This window comes from Seriola dumerili, unplaced genomic scaffold (genome assembly GCF_002260705.1).
Source record: "Seriola dumerili isolate Sdu_G_001 unplaced genomic scaffold, Sdu_1.0 BDQW01000110.1, whole genome shotgun sequence".
In the NCBI taxonomy this organism is placed as follows: Eukaryota; Metazoa; Chordata; class Actinopteri; order Carangiformes; family Carangidae; genus Seriola; species Seriola dumerili.
Window position 1 is genome coordinate 8742902 of NW_019174365.1, and position 20531 is coordinate 8763432.

The 20531-nt window shown below is 35.1% G+C and overlaps 2 protein-coding genes across 2 annotated transcripts; one reads left to right on the forward strand and one right to left on the reverse strand.

The window, feature by feature from the left end:
- Positions 1 to 256: 256 nt before the first annotated feature.
- On the reverse strand, positions 257 to 1970 carry LOC111223444 (E3 ubiquitin-protein ligase TRIM21-like). Its single transcript, XM_022747597.1, has one exon. The coding sequence runs from the start codon at positions 1904 to 1906 to the stop codon at positions 257 to 259; it is 1650 nt and encodes a 549-aa protein (XP_022603318.1). The 5' UTR covers positions 1907 to 1970.
- A 12240-nt stretch (positions 1971 to 14210) lies between these two features.
- LOC111223120 (kelch-like protein 10) lies at positions 14211 to 18340 on the forward strand. The gene is made up of 5 exons (XM_022747148.1): positions 14211 to 14359; positions 15377 to 15860; positions 16358 to 16975; positions 17104 to 17253; positions 17978 to 18340. Exons 1-5 carry the CDS (start codon positions 14211 to 14213, stop codon positions 18338 to 18340), a joined length of 1764 nt encoding a protein of 587 aa, XP_022602869.1.
- Positions 18341 to 20531: the final 2191 nt, after the last annotated feature.

Below are 20531 nucleotides of genomic sequence, written 5' to 3' on the forward strand. Positions count from 1 at the left end.
CTATACAAGAATTATTGATGATGTGTAATGTCTATTTGGCATATTTAATTAATTTAAAAAAGCCAAAGCCCAGCCATTTGTGTTTTCTGTAATTGAAAATTGCAAGTCAACACTGTCTGAGAATAGACAACACCAGCCTTTGTGCAGAAATCTGCTACCTTGGTCTCAAGGGCTTATCAAGGAGGTCCACAGAATTTTCACATTTGTTACCTTAAATCACACTGAGCCTTTTTGTGGAAAAACAAATGCTTACTACTCAGGTGCGAGTAACAGGAGTAATGATCAGGGGAGCAGAGTTTTTACCACCATCATAAAAGCAGGGATTTAAGCATGGGTACAGTTTCTCCGTGAAGAAGCAGCCAGTAAAGGAGTAGATAAGAGCAATAGTATCAGTGTCATAAAAGGAAACTAGTCCCTCCTCATAATCCACAAACACCCCCACATTCTTGGGCTTTGACTTAAGAGAGAGAGGAACTGGAGGGTCACCGGAAACCTTGTACTCATTATCCTTCAGGCATAACTGCCAGTAACCATTCTTCGGACTCATTGGTATGTCTGTCTTCCTGTTCACTGACTGCCTGGCCACTCCTAAACCCCACTGATTCTTCCCTTCAACGTGAACCTGATAGTAAAATCTCCCTGAAGAGTAACCATACCTTCCTAGGACATTACCCCTAATAGAAAATCTCTCTGGATTGTCTGGGAGATTTCTCCATTCATCTGTACACCTTACCTGTTTTTCATCATTAGACAGGACAAGGGCACGATGTGCTGTATTAGGATTGAGTGTCACATTCACAGCATACTGCTGGACCTTCCTCAGCTCAGCCTCAGACAACTTTCGTCTCTCTTTACTGAGGGCCTCAGTCTTCCCCAGCCATTCATAATTAATGTCCATAGCTTTCTTCACAGTCCCTTCATATATTGGTGGAGGTATGCTGACCTTTGTCCAGTCTTTGGTGGGTAAGAAAACATTCAGGAATGGAAAGGTTTGGAGGAAGTCAAGGTCATCTTCAGAGTGTGAGAGCTGCTCCAGCTCAGCTCTGCTCCTCATCAGCTGAGAGATTTCCTGTTCTAGCTCTGTGATGAAACCTTTGGCCTGTTCCCGTGTCATTCTCTTTTTCACTTCTATCGTCTCATTGATCTCCTTCAGCCCTATGTCCAGAACATACCTGAAAATGTTGTAGATCTGAACACCAGCTGCTACCTCTCTGTCTGCATCTTCATCACTAAGCTCCACTGAATGTTTGATATCCTGAATCTTCAGCTGCCTCTTCTGGATCATCTTCTGAATTTCAGCCTTTGTCTTCCCCAGCTCAGCCTTCTTTCCTTCACTTTCTTCATTCAGACGAATAACAGTGTGCATCTTATGTTCCAAAACTGTGCAGAGCATGCATATACACATCTGATCATTCTTGCAGAATAGCTCCAGAGGTTTATTGTGTTTCTTGCACATCCTGCCCTCCAGGTTCTTAACAGGGTTCACCAGCTGATGTTTTCTTAGGGCTGATGCTGTCAGATGAGGCTCCAGGTGCCTCTCACAGTAGGAAGCCAGACAAACCAGGCAGGACTTTAGGGCTTTGAGTTTGGTTCCAGCACAGATGTCACAGGGAACTTGTGTTTTGTCACACTGTTGCTCTGAGCTGCTTCTGTCTTTCTTTTTAGCCGATAGTCTGAACTGAGCAGTCATCTCAGAGATGAACGTATTGACTTGCAGCTCAGGTCTTTTGTGGAATTTTTTTTTACACATAGGACACTTGTAATGGCCATTGTTTTCCCAGTGCTGAGTGATGCAGCTTTTGCAAAAGTTGTGTCCACATGTTGTAGTGACTGGGTCAGTGAACACATCCAGACAGATGGGGCACAGAAACTGATCTTCAGTCAACACACAACTTGCAGCAGCCATGTGTACACACTGAGAACAAGAGTGTCAAAAAGCAAAAGTGAAATTGTATAATAATACCTTAATAGAGCAAATACAAACAAAATCAGTCTTATTGTCTATCATGAAAATTTATTCATGACTAGACCTTCACAAAATGCAACATTAAGACACACAACATAGAAAATAGAAAACATAGAATCATCAAACATAGAGACAACAAAAACCACATACAAGTATTACTGATATATTGTAAATATCACCAGCTGTACTCACCAGTGTTTAGCAGAGACTGTGCTGTGTTCTTGAGAATGTCCTGATGAACCCAGTTTAATTTTTGTTCACATAGAGAGACTCATCTTGATCGTCACTGTGCTGTTGACAAAAATTATTGCAGGGAAATATTCTGTTTAAGCCCTTACATATTCCCTCTGTCGCTCCACCTCCTGTTGTAGCTGTGAAGATGAGGCTTTAATGTCTTTCAGGTTTCGACATTAAGATAATTACAGACTTGTGGCACGAAATGAAGTTAATCAGGAGCCAAAGAATGTCTATTGATTTATCTATTTTCCTTTTTTTCTCTCTGCAACGGAGGCCTATACCAACTGACAGAATATAATTCTCTGTTTTAATATTATAATATTGTATTTTGTGTGTTTTATTTAATACTCTATTTCACAGTTTGAAATGTAATGTTTTCATGTTTAGTGCTAAATGGTTATATTATGCTGCATTGTATAGGACCCTAATCAAACACAACCTTTGCTAATACACATGCATACATAAGACATTACTGTAACATCAGTTCACTGGAAGAGCAGGTTTGTGAAGCTTTTCGGGAAGTTTCCCTCCCTCCTTTGTGCATATGCCAAAAAAATTAGGAACATATTAACTGTAGAGTCTGACAATCTGAGCTGTGTGAGCTTCTCAAATCTGACATTAGCTGTTTGGAAAAAGGACAGAAGCTACTGGTGGTGTGTGGCATCCAGAAAAAGATATGACCTACAAGCTGGAAAAAACATACACAAAACTATGATGAAAATAATCAGATCTGAGGATCAAAAGTGATATTTCATTGATTAAATGTTCCAGTTACTTCCTTATATGTCTGTTGGTTGTTTTACTTTCATTTTTTATTTCCCGCACATGTCATTGTCAGCCCTGCTATGATGTGTCACCAGTTCCCAATTACCTTTGTCTATTTATGTCTCTGTCTTACCGTCAGTTTTGTCACTTGACCTGTTTTGTTCTTGCTGGAATTACCTGTTCAGTCTTCTTCTATGACAATATGCAAATGTATTATATGTACATACAGTATGTTGTATGTCTGTTTAAATTATAGAAATGTTACATGAATATATATCCATCCCAACGCCTGTCAGTATATGCTCGTATTGTATATGTAAATATAAAAGATAGACATGTATTTTAAATTTAATGAGAAATTATTAAGAAAATCATATACAAACATGTACATGTACAATTTTAATGAACATGTTGTATTAATAAAGTTTATTTCAATATGAGGATTTCATATATGGTATAAACGTATATACAGTCTCTGGATATATGAAGATAAATGTTAACATTATATATCCTCATATAGGTAACATATATGCTAACATCACTCTTGATATAGGGACATATATTTCATATATATGTCATATAGTATAGTAAGGCATAAAAGAAGTGATAGTATAGTAAGTCATAAAAGTCATAATATAGTCAGAAATAAAAGAAGTCATAGGGTAGTAAGTGATAGAAAATAACTGTATAATAAGGAATAAAAGAACTCATAGAAAAAAGCATAAAACGTCATACTATAGTGAGGCATAAAACGTCATAGTATATTAAAGCATAAAACGTCATAGTATAGTAAGGCATAAAACGTCATAGTATATTAAAGCATAACAACGTCAAAAAATGTCAAAGTATAGTAAGGTATAAAACGTCATAGTATAGTAAGACATTAAAATGTCAAAAAATGTTTAGGTATATTAAGGCATAAAAACGTCAAAAAATATCATACTATAGTAAGGCATAAAAATATCATAGTATAGTAAGGCATAAAAACGTCATATTGTAGTAAGACATTAAAACATCAAAAAACTCATACTATAGTAAGGCATTAAAATGTCAAAAAATTTCATACTATAGTAAAGCATAAAAATGTCATAGTATAGTAAGGCATAAAAACGTCAAAAAACGTTATAGTATAGTAAGGCATAAAAAAGTCATAAAACGTCATAGTATAGAAAGGCATAAAAACGTCATAGTATAGTAAGGCATAAAACGTTATAGTATAATAAGGTATAAAAACGTCATAGTATAGTAAGGCATAAAAACGTCAAAAAACGTCATAGTATAGTAAGGCATAAAAACGTCATAGTATAATAAGGCATAAAAACGTCAAAAAACTTCATACTATATTTAGGCATTAAAATGTCAAAAAATGTCATACTATTATAAGGCATAAAAAATCATAGTATAATAAGGCATAAAAAAGGTCAAAAAACGTTATAGTATAGTAAGGCATAAAAACGTCATACTATAGTAAGGCATAAAACGTTATAGTATAGTAAGGCATAAAAACGTCATAGTATAGTAAGGCATAAAAACGTTAAAAAATGTCACAGTATAGTAAGGTATAAAAGGTCAACAAATGTCATACTATAGTCAGGCATAAAAACGTCAAAAAACGTCATAGTATAGTAAGGCATAAAAATGTCATAGTATAGTATGGCATGAAAACGTCAAAAAACGTCAGAGTATAGTAAGGCATAAAACGTTAAAGTATAGTAAGGCAAAAAATGTCATAGTATAGTGAAGCATAAAAACGTCAAAAAATGTTATAGTATAATAAGGCATAAAAACGTTACAGTATAGTAAGGCATAAAAACGTCATAGTATAATAAGGCATAAAAACGTCATAGTATAGTAAGGCATAAAAACGTCATAGTATAATAAGGCATAAAAACGTCAAAAAACGTCATGCTATATTAAGGCATTAAAATGTCAAAAAATCCATCCATCCATCCATTTTCTACCGCTTATCCTCTAGTAGGTTCGCGGGGGGGCATGAAAACGTCATAGTATATTGAAGCATAAAAACGTCAAAAAAAGTCAAAGTATAGTAAGGTATAAAACGTCATAGTATAGTAAGACATTAAAATGTCAAAAAATGTTTAGGTATATTAAGGCATAAAAACGTCAAAAAATATCATACTATAGTAAAGCATAAAAATGTCATAGTATAGTAAGGCATAAAAATGTCATAGTATAGTAAGGCATAAAAATGTCAAAAGAACGTCATACTATAATAAGGAATAAATATTCATTTTATAGTAAGGCATAAAACGTCATACTGTAGTAAGGCATAAAACATGATAGTATTGTAAGGCATAAAACATTATAGTATAGTAAGGCATAAAAACTTCAAAAAAACGTCATAGTATAGTAAGGCATAAAAAATCATAGTATAATAAGGCGTAAAACGTCAACAAATGTCATGCTATATTAAGGCATTAAAATGTTAAAAAACGTCAGATCATATTATAGTAAGGCATAAAATGTTATAGTATAGTAAGGCATAAAAACGTCATAGTATACTCAGGCATAAAATGTTATAGTATAGTAAGGCATAAAAACGTCAAAAAACGTCATAGTATAGTAAGGCATAAAAACATCAAACAACATCATAGTATAGTAAGGCATTTAAACGTCAAAAAATGTCATACTATAGTAAGGAATAAATCGTTATAGTATAGTAAGGCATAAAAACATCAAAAAACGTCATAGTATAGTAAGGCATAAAAACATCAAACAACATCATAGTATAGTAAGGCATTTAAACGTCAAAAAATGTCATACTATAGTAAGGAATAAATCGTTATAGTATAGTAAGGCATAAAAACATCAAACAACATCATAGTATAGTAAGGCATTTAAACGTCAAAAAATGTCATACTATAGTAAGGAATAAATCGTTATAGTATAGTAAGGCATAAAAACGTCAAAAAAAGTCATAGTATAGTAAGGCATAAAATGTTATAGTATAGTAAGGCATAAAAACGTCTTAGTATTGTAAGGCATAAAAACGTCAAAAAACGTCATGTATAGTAAGGCATGAAAACGTCAAAAAACGTCATAGTATAGTAAGTATTTTAAACGTCAAAAAATGTCATAATATAGTTAGGAATATATCATTATAGTATAGTAAGGCATAAAAATGTCAAAAAACGTCAGAGTATAGTAAGGCATAAAAACGTCATAGTATAATAAGGCATGAAAACGTCAAAAACGTCATACTATATTAAGGCATTTAAATATCAAAAAATGTCATAAAACGTCATAGTATAGTAAGGCATAAAAACGTCAAAAAACGTCAGAGTATAGTAAGGCATAAAAACGTCATACTATAGTAAGGAATAAAACGTTATAGTATAATAAGGCATAAAAACGTCATAGTATAATAAGACATAAAAACGTAAAAAAAAGTCATAGTATAGTAAGGCATTTAAATGTCAAAAAACGTCATAGTATAGTGAGGCATAAAAACATCAAATAACATCATAGTATAGTAAGGCATTTAAACGTCAAAAAATGTCATACTATAGTAAGAAATAAATCGTTATAGTATAGTAAGGCATAAAAACGTCATAGTATAATAAGGCATAAAAACGTCAAAAAACTTCATACTATATTTAGGCATTAAAATGTCAAAAAATGTCATACTGTTATAAGGCATAAAAAATCATAGTATAATAAGGCATAAAAAAGGTCAAAAAACGTTATAGTATAGTAAGGCATAAAAACGTCATACTATAGTAAGGCATAAAACGTTATAGTATAGTAAGGCATAAAAACGTCAAAAAACGTTATAGTATAGTAAGGCATAAAACATTATAGGATAGTAAGGCATAAAAAGTCAGTATAATAAGGCATAAAAACGTCAAAAAATGTCATACTATATTAAGGCATTAAAATGTCAAAAAATGTCATAGTATAATAAGGCATAAAAAATCATAGTATAGTAAGGCATAAAAACATCAAAAAACGTTGTAGTATAGTAAGGCATAAAAACGCCATACTATAGTAAGGCATAAAACGTCATAGTATAGTAAGGCATAAAAAGGTCAAAAAACGTCATAGTATAGTAAGGCATAAAATATTATAGTATAGTAAGGCATAAAAACGTCATAGTATAGTAAGGCATAAAAACGTTAAAAAATGTCACAGTATAGTAAGGCATAAAAGGTCAACAAATGTCATACTATAGTCAGGCATAAAAACGTCAAAAAACGTCATAGTATAGTAAGGCATAAAACGTTATAGTATAATAAAACATAAAAACGTCATAAAACGTCATAGCATAGTAAGGTGTGGTATCTTGGCTGAGATATGAGTACAGGACGGAAATGTTATGGAGGATGCTCTAGGAGTGAAGGCCAGGTGCAAGAAGAGGGGGAGTACCTCTTCTGTTCCTCTCTCCCCTACATTGTTCAATGTTGACATTTGTATAACTCGACAAGTTTTATGTTATCCTCTAACTGCACTCAGAGAATGACCATGTATGGACATAAATGTTGGTTCTGCTCTTCTATAGGCTATTAGGATTTAGCTATGATGTATTAAGAGAATATTCAGCCTATAAATTGTATGGGTTTGGGACAAATGAGAGAAGATCCTTTTTGGGTTTGGGTCCTCTCATAGGCTGTTTTTGATGCTTGTTCAACGATGCTGTGCCTTTTTGTAATAAACCTTTTTATATACAACTGAGCCGGTGTCAGCAGAGATTCCTTCATCATCATCACATCATTGCAAGAGAAGAAACAACAAAGGCATAAAACGTTATAGTATAATAAGGCATAAAAACGTCATAGTATAATAAGGCATAAAAACGTCAAAAAACGTCATACTATATTAAGGCATTAAAATGTCAAAAAATGTAATACTATAATAAGGCGAAAAAATCAAAGTACAGTAAGGCATAAAAACGTCTAAAAACATTATAGTATAGGAAGGCATAAAAACGTCAAAAAACGTCATAGTATAGTAAGGCATAAAATGTTATAGTATAGTAAGGCATAAAAACGTCATAGTATAGTAAGGCAAAAAAACGTCAAAAAACGTCATAGTATAGTAAGGCATAAAATGTTATAGTATAGTAAGGCATAAAAATGTCATAGTATAGTAAGGCATAAAAACATCAAAAAATGTCATAGTATAGTAAGGCATAAAACGTTATAGTATAGTAAGGCAAAAAAACTTCAAAAAATATCACAGTATAGTAAGGCATAAAAACTTCAAAAAATATCACAGTATAGTAAGGCATAAAAGGTCAACAAATGTCATATTATAGTCAGGCATAAAAATGTCAAAAACGTCATAGTATAGTAAGGCATAAAAATGTCATAGTATAGTAAGGCATAAAAACGTCAAAAAACGTCATAGTATAGTAAGGCATAAAAACGTTATAGTATAGTAAGGTATAAAAACGTCAAAAAACGTCATAGTATAGTAAGGCATAAAAATGACATAATATAGTAAGGCATAAAAATGTTACAGTATAGTAAGGTATAAAAACGTCAATAAACGTCATAGTATAGTAAGGCATAAAAACTTCATACAATAGTAAGACATAAAACGTTATAGTATAATAAGGATTAAAAACGTCATAGTATAATAAGGCATAAAAACGTCAAAAAACGTCATAGTATAGTAAGGCATAAAAATGACATAATATAGTAAGGCATAAAAATGACATAATATAGTAAGGCATAAAAATGACATAATATAGTAAGGCATAAAAATGACATAATATAGTAAGGCATAAAAATGACATAATATAGTAAGGCATAAAAATGACATAATATAGTAAGGCATAAAAATGACATAATATAGTAAGGCATAAAAATGACATAATATAGTAAGGCATAAAAATGACATAATATAGTAAGGCATAAAAATGACATAATATAGTAAGGCATAAAAATGACATAATATAGTAAGGCATAAAAATGACATAATATAGTAAGGCATAAAAATGACATAATATAGTAAGGCATAAAAATGACATAATATAGTAAGGCATAAAAATGACATAATATAGTAAGGCATAAAAATGACATAATATAGTAAGGCATAAAAATGACATAATATAGTAAGGCATAAAAATGACATAATATAGTAAGGCATAAAAATGACATAATATAGTAAGGCATAAAAATGACATAATATAGTAAGGCATAAAAATGACATAATATAGTAAGGCATAAAAATGACATAATATAGTAAGGCATAAAAATGACATAATATAGTAAGGCATAAAAATGACATAATATAGTAAGGCATAAAAATGACATAATATAGTAAGGCATAAAAATGACATAATATAGTAAGGCATAAAAATGACATAATATAGTAAGGCATAAAAATGACATAATATAGTAAGGCATAAAAATGACATAATATAGTAAGGCATAAAAATGACATAATATAGTAAGGCATAAAAATGACATAATATAGTAAGGCATAAAAATGACATAATATAGTAAGGCATAAAAATGACATAATATAGTAAGGCATAAAAATGACATAATATAGTAAGGCATAAAAATGACATAATATAGTAAGGCATAAAAATGACATAATATAGTAAGGCATAAAAATGACATAATATAGTAAGGCATAAAAATGACATAATATAGTAAGGCATAAAAATGACATAATATAGTAAGGCATAAAAATGACATAATATAGTAAGGCATAAAAATGACATAATATAGTAAGGCATAAAAATGACATAATATAGTAAGGCATAAAAATGACATAATATAGTAAGGCATAAAAATGACATAATATAGTAAGGCATAAAAATGACATAATATAGTAAGGCATAAAAATGACATAATATAGTAAGGCATAAAAATGACATAATATAGTAAGGCATAAAAATGACATAATATAGTAAGGCATAAAAATGACATAATATAGTAAGGCATAAAAATGACATAATATAGTAAGGCATAAAAATGACATAATATAGTAAGGCATAAAAATGACATAATATAGTAAGGCATAAAAATGACATAATATAGTAAGGCATAAAAATGACATAATATAGTAAGGCATAAAAATGACATAGTATAGTAAGGTATAAAAACGTCAAAAAACGGCATAGTATAATCAGGCATAAAACGTTATAGTATAGTAAGGCATAAAAACCTATTGTATAGTAAGGCATAAGAACGTTAAAAAATGTCACAGTATAGTAAGGCATAAAAGGTCAACAAATGTCATATTATAGTCAGGCATAAAAACGTCAAAAAACGTCATAGTATAGCAAGGCATAAAAACGTCAACAAACGTCATAGTATTGTAAGGCATAAAAATGTCATACTATAGTAAGGCATAAAACGTTATAGTATAGTAAGGCATAAAAACGTCATAGTATAGTAAGGCATAAAATGTTATAGCATAATAAGGCATAAAAACGTCTTAAAACGTCATAGTATAGTAAGGCATAAAATGTTATAGTATAGTAAGGCATAAAAACGTCAAAAAACGTCATAGTATAGTAAGGCATAAAAACGTCATACTATAGTAAGGCATAAAACGTTATAGTATAATAAGGCATAAAAACGTTAAAAAACGTCATACTATATTAAGGCATTAAAATGTCAAAAAATGTAATACTATAATAAGGCATAAAAAAATCAAAGTACAGTAAGGCATAAAAACGTCAAAAAACATTATAGTATAGGAAGGCATAAAAACGTCATAATATAGTAAGGCATAAAACGTTATAGTATAATAAGGCATAAAAACATCATAGTATAGTAAGGCATAAAAACGTCATACTATAGTAAGGCATAAAACGTTATAGTATAATAAGGCATAAAAACGTCACAGTATAATAATGCATAAAAATGTTAAAAAACGTCATACTATATTAAGGCATTAAAATGTCAAAAAATGTCTTACTACAATAAGGCATAAAAAATCAAAGTACAGTAAGGCATAAAAACGTCAAAAAACGTTATAGTATAGGAAGGCATAAAAACGTCATACTATAGTAAGGCATAAAACGTTATAGTATAGTAAGGCATAAAAATGTCATAGTATAGTAAGGCATAAAACGTTATAGCATAATAAGGCATAAAAACGTCATAAAACGTCACAGTATAGTAAGGCATAAAATATTATAGTATAGTAAGGCATAAAAACGTCATAGTATAGTAAGGCATAAAAACGTCAAAAAACGTCATAGTATAGTAAGGCATAAAACGTAATAGTATAGTAAGGCATAAAAACGTCAAAAAACGTCATAGTATAGTAAGGCATGAAAATGTTAAAAAACACCAAATCATACTTTAGTAAGGCATTAAAACGTCAAAAAATGTCATACTAAAATAAGGCATAAAAATCATAGTATAGTAAGGCATAAAACGTCATAGTATATTAAGGCATGAAAACGCCAAAAAACATCATACTATAGTAAGGCATAAAAACGTCATAGTATATTTAGGCAAAAAAAGTCATAGTATAGTAAGGCATAAAACGTAATAGTATAGTAAGGCATAAAACATAATAGTATAGTAATATAATAAAAACATCAAAAAAAGTCATAGTATAGTAGTGTATAATAACGTCAACCTCCCACTCAACTAGTTTTTGGAACTGCTAGCCTTCAGTCAGCAATTCCCAGTCCACCTAGTCCTGATCTTGATTCCTCATGCATCAGCAGTCCTGCCATCATCAGGTCCTCATTTCCAGTCGGTGGTCTGGTCAACACCAGCTTCAGGCCTTCCATTAGTGGCCTGGCCAACTCCTGCGCTTGATCCTCGGTCAGCAGTCTAGCCGACACCTTATCCTGCTTCCCAGTTTGCAGCCTGAACAAATCTGCCCCTCACTTCCAGTATGCTGTCTGGCCAAAATCTGCTCCGGTTTTCCCGTTGGCGGCCCAGCCAACAACAGCTCCTCAACTCGTTGAACTGGTTACTATTATATTTAGATTTTTTTCAATCAACTGTTTGTCTGTCTGTCCTCCAGTTTTCATTTCATGTTACTTTTCTTAATGCTATCTTTCTCAGCACTCTTCTGACCCCTCACCCACAACCACACATACAATCATGCCATCTCTTTTTCCAAGACTATAGTGACTCTTCTCTCTCCAAAGATGTGGTATTAAACTTTGCTCAATCATAGCCATTGCCTGAATCTGTATTTCTGGCCCTGTTAGCGGCATGGCTCTAATGATGGCACTATCAATTTATCAGTTGATAAATCAACTAAAATATTTGGTCCAGACTTAAATATCTTAAAGTGAATAAAAATAAAGCTCTGCTTGTGGGTCTGTTAGGGTGTATTTTGGCACAGCTATGCTTTAAGCTAAATTCTCATGCTAGAATGGCAACATACACAAGGTGCCAATGCTAACATGCTGGTGTTTATAAGATAAAATGCTTAGAGTGTCCATAGCATCTTTGTATAGCATTAATATAGTGGTCAATAGTTTGAAATGAGCCAGACATACACTAGTTGCTCTATCATCCATCTTTCAGTGATTAAAAATTCAAGTGGCTTCAGTACACTGAGAATATTATAATTCCAAATTTGTAAATTGAGTTTTTGAAAGTCATGAATCTCAGCACATGTTGAAGCATCTTTCCGTTATTGGAACTGATGACCGACTCTATATGCACCGCATAGTTTTTTATAGTCACGGTTTTTGGTTTTGGGGCAGAGAAAAACTTATTTCCCCTTTAAATATTCTGCTCACGCCATGTGTCTGAATGTTTTGACATATCACTCCTGAGCTGTTTTGCCTTCGAGACAGATTAGCGGGCCAGTGATTTGAAAAAAAGCACAATGACCTCAGTAAATAAGTTCAAGTAGTTTGATGAAATCTGTTTGATTACAGTCATTCTTTTCCGCTGCCTCTTTTGTTGTGAACACCTCCTCAGATACTGTTTAATCAGAAGCTGCTGTATTTATGAGCCATTCATCAACACAGTGCTCTCTCCTACTGTTCACTGCTGCACACATTTCCTCTTTATCAGAGTAAAATGTCATGAACTGAGCTCAGATTTCTTTTGGATGGAGTCTTTACTCAGTCAACCAAAGGCTAACTAGCTAATTAGATCTCAGGCTACCTGCTGTGTTTGCCCTTGAGGGAGGCAGTGGTTTAATAACACAGACTGAGTGTGGATTTTTGGGCAATAAATGTGTGTTTGACTGTGTGTGTCAGTGTGTACATGAATGCCTTCCTGCATGGATGCATATACATGTGTGGTCACATTTTGTCACTTTGCATGTGCATATGTTTAGGAGAATCTATGTGTATGTGTTTGTGTATTTGTGTGTGAGTTGTTTATTTATGTAAATGGATGAAGGTTGGTATTTCATATCTTAATGTTAACAATGTTCTAAACTTTAGTTTGTGTTTAATGCTAATGGACAATGTGCTTAATTCCTAACGTTTCAGGTAATAAATTATCTTACAGATGAGTTGGGTGGATATCAATTTATTCAAGGTTCTGTTCTTGCTGAAAATTAAATTTGTGATTTAGTAAACACCCAATTGACTAGTAAACAACCTGATAGGCAGTGATTTGACTCCAATATCCCTATTTATATGATGATATTGGGGCTACAATATCTGAATTTTACATGACCCCATATGACTTTCACAATTATTATATATTATATAAGAAGCTAGATGGAGAGAAAACCACCCATATAGCGTCAGACAAACTCATAATATTCATAAGGTTCATATTATTTATTACACTTCTTGAGGTGTGTTTAAGAACAGAACTGAATGAATGCTTCCAATAAATAAATAAAAATCAACATATTTATAATGATTTTTTTATGTGACTTTTTGAAATAGGAGTAGAGTTGTTAAAATGACTTGATGAAGTAAAAAGTAATAGTACAGTAATGTTTATAGAAAGGCTCCTTTTTAATATCTGTTTGCTGTGGGAGTTGTATTTGTCATTCAAAAATCAACAAAATACGTAACATGCCCAAACCTTTGCATATAACTGTATGTGGAATTCTTCAGTTTATATTATTTACCTACTGTTAGACTGATGTACATTACACAAAGACAAAATTATAATAAGAATATAATTATAATAGGTTCAAATAGTGCCTGATGTCAGTCCATTTGTCATTATGATGTAATAAGATTCAGTTCTAGAATCCCACAGTGACGTGTTAGTGTTCACAATTCCCTGTTCACTGAACAAACGTGGTAAGACTCCAAACCAACAACCACAAAACTGAGAAAAGGTTCTCAGGTTTAAAAAAAAAAATCAAGATGAGTAACCAAGGTGTGTCTTCACAGTCAAGCTCAGTGTATAATGAGCTCCGTCTGCAGAGAACATTTTGTGATGCAGTCATCAGAGTTGAGGATGTCGAATTTCCAATCCACAAGATCATCCTATGTAACTGCAGCACTTACTTCCGGTGAGTTGATTATCTGATCTAGGAGGGAAAAAGATGAATGTATATCCCTTAAATAAGCAGAAAAACAGTTTGTTTTGTTTCTGTTAATGATCTGAGTCTGAGAAACAACTCAATCTCTACAGGGTTATATTGATTTGCAGAGCATTTCTGATAAATCAGGTTTGTCTCAAGAGAAGATATGAAATACCTGATAGACAAAAAAAATGTAATAATTCACAAAGGACTGTTTCAAATGTTTACCAAAGGTGAAGGTTCCCTGTCTGTCTCTACACAGTCAGTAGTTGCAGATATTGATTTAGATGAACTGCCATTTAGGTGGGTACAACTTCTACAATGTGACATTTGGGGGTGTTGTAGTCTGAGTGAAGATTGTTTTTCAAATTGAAGTTAGATTTGTGAAGTTTCTTAATATTGCTTTTTAAAAATTAGTCACATGGAAATGAATTTTCACTGTATATGGGTGTATCAGTCCCATACTACAGTAATATTAAGCAGATTGTTGTATGTAGTTGTAGTATGTGGTGCTCAGAAATCTGCTAAAAAAGTTATTATGCACACTTAAAATAGCTGATTTGTTCATTTACACTATTGTCGAACAATTGAATACACAAAGGAACCGGAGGAGCTGAAAAAACCTGAACTAAATTGTGAATGGTGGTGAAACGTTTCCAGAGAGATCAACTCTAGACTACTAACATACAGGCAGAAAAACAATGCTATATTTTACATATAAAGGAGAAAATCCATTATTCAATTGATTGAACACCATAAATGTACCCAGACTATTACAATATTTGTGCCCTAGGAGCCTGCAGTGGGCAGGGTTCATTAGCTTTAAAGCTCTGTGTACACTGGGAAATGCTCTATCACAGTCATTTTCACTGCTGTTTTCTGCTAGAATTTTCCTTTTCATTTTGTAACTTGTGTCGCTGAAAGGAATTTATTTTGTTGTCATCAGTGTGAAAATGTTGAATATTTATTTTCACTCTTCTGCTGTGCCTCCATTCTGACCCTCAGAGCTCTCTTCACTCGCTGGTCGACCACGGACAGCAAGGTCTTTTACATACCCGGTCTCTCATCTGAAATGATGAAGCTCATCATTGACTTCGCATACACCAGCTCTGTTTGTGTGACGGAGGACAACGCACAGGGCCTGATGCTAGCAGCCGACCTGCTCAATGTAATGGACGTCGTGCAAACCTGCTCCGACTTCATCAGTGAGCAGCTCTGCCCAGAAAACTGCATCGGCATCTGGCAGTTTACATTTATCTGCATCAGTCCTGGGCTGCAGCACAAGGCCTACAGCTACATCACTGAACACTTTGAGGAGGTTGTTCCCTGTGAAGAGTTCCTGCAGCTCTCTGTGCACGATCTCACTGGAATCCTTGGTAGAGATGATCTCAATGTGAGAAAGGAGAGTACTGTGTATGAAGCCATCATTCGCTGGATCGCCCACATACCTGAAGAACGAGAAGGACACATCGCTGTGCTTTTTTCTACGGTACAATAACTTTCTGTCGCTACATTTAGTCAATATTTACATCTTGGTGAAATCCTGACTGCTTTGGCATATTGCTTCAACACCTGTATCTTGGTTCATTTGGGAAGGACCAAGTAAAAAAAAAACATTATGCACTGTTGCCTTCGAAAATAGCCCCCATTGCCATTTAGTCCTGTTTGAGTAACATTTGCTAAAAACTACAGTGCCCATTTGTTTTAGGAAATCATCTAGTTTCTGTTCAATCAAAGTATCAGTGGGACAAAGGTTTGAAAGATGGACTATCACATTGTTGTTTTTGGTCTTTTCATGGGAGTTGTTTTACAATAACAGAAATACTGAAAAAAAACACCAGACTTGTACCATAAAGATAAAATTAGAGCTTTGGCAGACTTTAGTAGGCACAATAAATGGTTAAAAAATATCATGTCAACATGCTGAACATCAGTAGTTGAGTTGAGTTTCAGTCAGGTAGATTCTGTCCTCTTGTGCCTGTGTAGGTTCGGCTGGCCCTGACAAGTGCAGAGTACATCAGGATCCATGTGTTGTCCAATGAACTCGTGAGGAACAGCACTGAGTGCCTGCAAGTAACCCACAATGCCATCCAAACCTTGTATCACATCATCACAAACAGGCCCACGGTATCTGGTCTCTGTGGCCCTATTGCCCGTCCTCGTCTGCCTAATGCCATCCTGTTGGCCATTGGTGGCTGGAGCGGCGGCGATCCAACTAATGGCATTGAGGCGTACGATATCAACGCTGACCGCTGGATCAACGTGACAAACAATCTGGAGCGTCCCCGTGCCTATCATGGCACTGCTTTCCTCAGTGGGTATGTCTACTGTGTCGGTGGCTTTGACAGGGTGGAGCATTTCAACAGCGTGCGCAGGTTTGACCTGAGCACACACACCTGGCATGAGGTGGCACCCATGTACTCCCGCCGCTGCTACGTGAGCGTAACAGTGCTCAACGGGTGCATCTATGCCTTGGGAGGCTATGATGGACATAATCGACTCAGCACTGCAGAGCGCTACAGGCCTGAAAGCAACCAGTGGAGTCTTATTGCAGCCATGAACGAGCAGAGGAGCGACGCCAGCTGCACAACACTCCATAACAAGGTTGGTCATTAGTTATCTTCTAATGGTGTAGAAATATTTCGGATCATTTGTGTTGATACAGGGAACACAGTAACCAGTTGACACCAAGAAATGTGCTACCTAACTTATTGTCCTCCTTTTCTCTTCAGGTTTACATTTGTGGTGGTTTCAATGGGAATGAATGCCTCCACACAGCTGAATATTATAATCCAGAAACCAACCAGTGGACATTGATCACCCCCATGAACAGCAGGCGCAGTGGAATTGGAATTATTGCATATGCAGACCATGTCTACGCAGTAAGTACATGAATGAAAACCACATGCAATCACGTATCACACAAACTGTGTTAAGTGAAAGGATTTGGTCAGCAGCTGTTTTAGGCCGGTTAGACTGACTTGGTGGTATGTATGACCTTTATCTTTTAATTTAGTTGATTAGTGATGTCACTGTTCTATGTACTTGAAGAAAACAAATGTACAGAAAGACTATATCAGTGACCAGCAGATCTATTCCACAAGAATCTCCAGCCATTCTAGCAGCTTTGTAAGGCCGTACAGCGCAGTGCTTGGAGCTAAATGCTAACATGTGCGCACTGATCTTATATTTGCTAAATATTAGCATGCTATTGTGCTGATGTTTAGCAGACATAATATTAACTGTGTTCACAATTTGAGTTTAAAAGGGCTCTTTCTAAGTTTTCTCTGCTGCCAAATGTGGTTTCTTGACCAGGAGTGGTTAGCGGTGATGGTCACTTGCTTCAGCCATCGTTGCTTTTACAGTACAAGAGGTTATAATACGCTCTATGGGCAGCCTTACTTTTTCAGGGTAGACTGAACACTACAGCGACACACTCTCAGAAAGTGACAAGCTGGTCAGCATGCTAACTTTACTTTGCCTATTTACTGACCTATATATATCTACTTATATCACTTTTGTTTTGGCAAAGGACACCTGGGTGATGAGAAACTGTCTCCGTCTCCATTTAACACTTGACCCAATACTCTACTTTTCCTCCCACAGGTTGGTGGCTTTGATGGCAACTCCCGTCTGCAGAGTGCTGAGGCCTACAACCCCCAAACCAACACTTGGCAAACAGTGTCCCCCATGCTGACCCCTCGCAGCAACTTTGGCCTCGAAGTGATCGATGACCGGCTCTTTGCTGTCGGCGGCTTCAATGGCTCCAACACCAGCTTTAAAGTTGAATACTATGATGCTACGACAGATGAGTGGACTGCAGCCTGTGAAATGGAGATCTTCCGCAGCGCCCTCAGCTGCTGCGTGGTGTCCGGACTCCCCAACATGGCCGAGTATGCTTTCCCTCGTGACGCCCTGCCGTTTTTCCTTTCAGAGGATGAGGAGGTGGAGTCAGGGGACTCTGTCTAACACCTTGAAATATGAAATAAACTTCTTTTTGCATCAAATTGTTTTTAACTACAGTGATTTTTATAATGTTTCAGTTTAAGAACTTGTAATTTTGAGGTTTTATAAGTATGCAGACACAGGGTTTGATCCAGAGGGGACCACTGCGACAATAACAGAATAAAGACAGAAAGTCCTGCAACCTGCCTGTGCATGTTATTTTCCAACCCCATCTGTTGTAGCTACATGGCAGTGGAGCGTTGATAAACAGCTGATGCTATTAGATAGTAACGGTTGCATTTTAAATGCATCACATTAAAATTTAAATCACCTTGATTTTAAAATTTATGTTATGTCTAAAGTTGTTATTGTTATGTCTAAAATGTTTAATATCTATTAATATTACTTTGTAGCAGTCACTGGATGCCCCGGTTTCATTGTCCCCCTTTGGTGGAGGGAGAAGGGCCAATTGATCCCCTCCCAGACAATCCTGGCTGGGACATATACATAATATTGAATCCATCCAATTGTTTCCCAAATTTAACCCAAACAGAAAATCTGATCTGAAGAAAATGCGACTGAATGCGCATCTACTACCAAATCTACACAAAGTCTTCCATGTACCAATTCAGGTTTTTCATGCACAAATTGAAAATGTGCATGAAGACAGGTGGATGGAAACACATCTATTGACTGACACGGAGAGACAAAATCAGAGCGCAGGAGTGAAAGAAATAGGAAAAGAGAATAGAGTGAAAAAGAGAGAAAGAGACCTGCAGAGAGAAGCATGTACAGGAATAATGTCAGAGGGATTCAGTCTCAATATAAGTTGGTGCTGTTACATGACTTTCTGGCTGATGTCAAGGACTGGATGTTCCACAATCTCCTCCAACTAAATTTGGACAAAACTGGGATTATTCAGGGGGAAGAAAAGCTTGAATGACTTCAGTCTGTCCTCTGTTTTGCCGCATGCACTCCCTCCTCTCTCTCTCTCTCTCTCTCTCTCTCTCTCTCTCTCTCTCTCTCCGTCTCCCTTAATCTCTCTCTTCCTCTCTTTCCCTCCTCTCTACTCTCTCTTTTGTCTTCCTCTTTATCTCAAAGAAAAAGCATTGGTTGCTCGTTGTTGGGCAGAGTCACCTTGAGGGAAAAAAAAGTGGAGAGCTTGCAATTGTGTGTATGAATACATCTGCATTTGAATATATAGTATGTCAATACGTTTGTTGTTATTATCATTGATGGGGAATAAGCAATGTTCATTTTCATTCACTCGAAGCATAACCGGCCTCGTCATTTTGACTGAGATTTTACGCCTCTAAAAACATTTAAAAACATTTTATTTCCTCTCACTTTGTCTTGAGTATTACACATATTTTTCTGCTGAGTAACTGACCTTCAGACTTTGTGAGTTTGTACATGAGCGTAACATTTGCGGCAAGAAATAGACTGTATTTATCACTGCAACCGTCACACAACACATGAAGGCAAAGCAAGGGGGAGCGGTGCAGCTATTGTGGTCATTGTCGTCTTGTTGTGACTTAGCAGTATCCACCCTGACAAGGCTTAGAAGGACACCGGAGACAGACTTCAAAATGCTTATCAGGGTTTAATGCTCTGTCTTTTTTAAGGAACAGCGCCAAAAAAATATGATGTGGAAGGACATATAGTACGTACTGCATCAACAGGTCACCTCTCTCTCCTTCGCTATGCATCTTGTTTACCATCTCCTTCTTCTTCCCAGAACTGAGGTCTTAATTCTTCTTTCAGGTTAATAAGTTTGTGCGTTTTGTGTTAGTGCTGGTGTTCTTTTCTGTAACACGTTTAGACCTAAGTTTTTTTTTCTTTGTTAAAATAATGGCTTAAGACTTATAGCCAAGTTTCTCTCTGCGTGTCTCAGCAGAAATCCAGATTCATCAGACCAGGCCATGTTCTTCCAGCCCTCAGGATTGGAACCTGATGTGGTCTTCTGCTGCTGTAGCCCATCCACTTCAAGGTTTCGACGTGTTGTTCATTCCGACGCTTTTCTGCTCACCACAGTTGTAACGAGTGGTTATCTGAGTTACTGTAGCCTTTCTGTCAGCTCCACATGATTGGCTGATTGGATAAATGTATGAATAGGCAGGTGTGTAGATGTTTTCTAATAACATCTACACACCTTCATTTTCCTTGCTTTCTACAGTGTCTGAGAATGACCAGGCAGGTTAGGGAAGTATAGTGA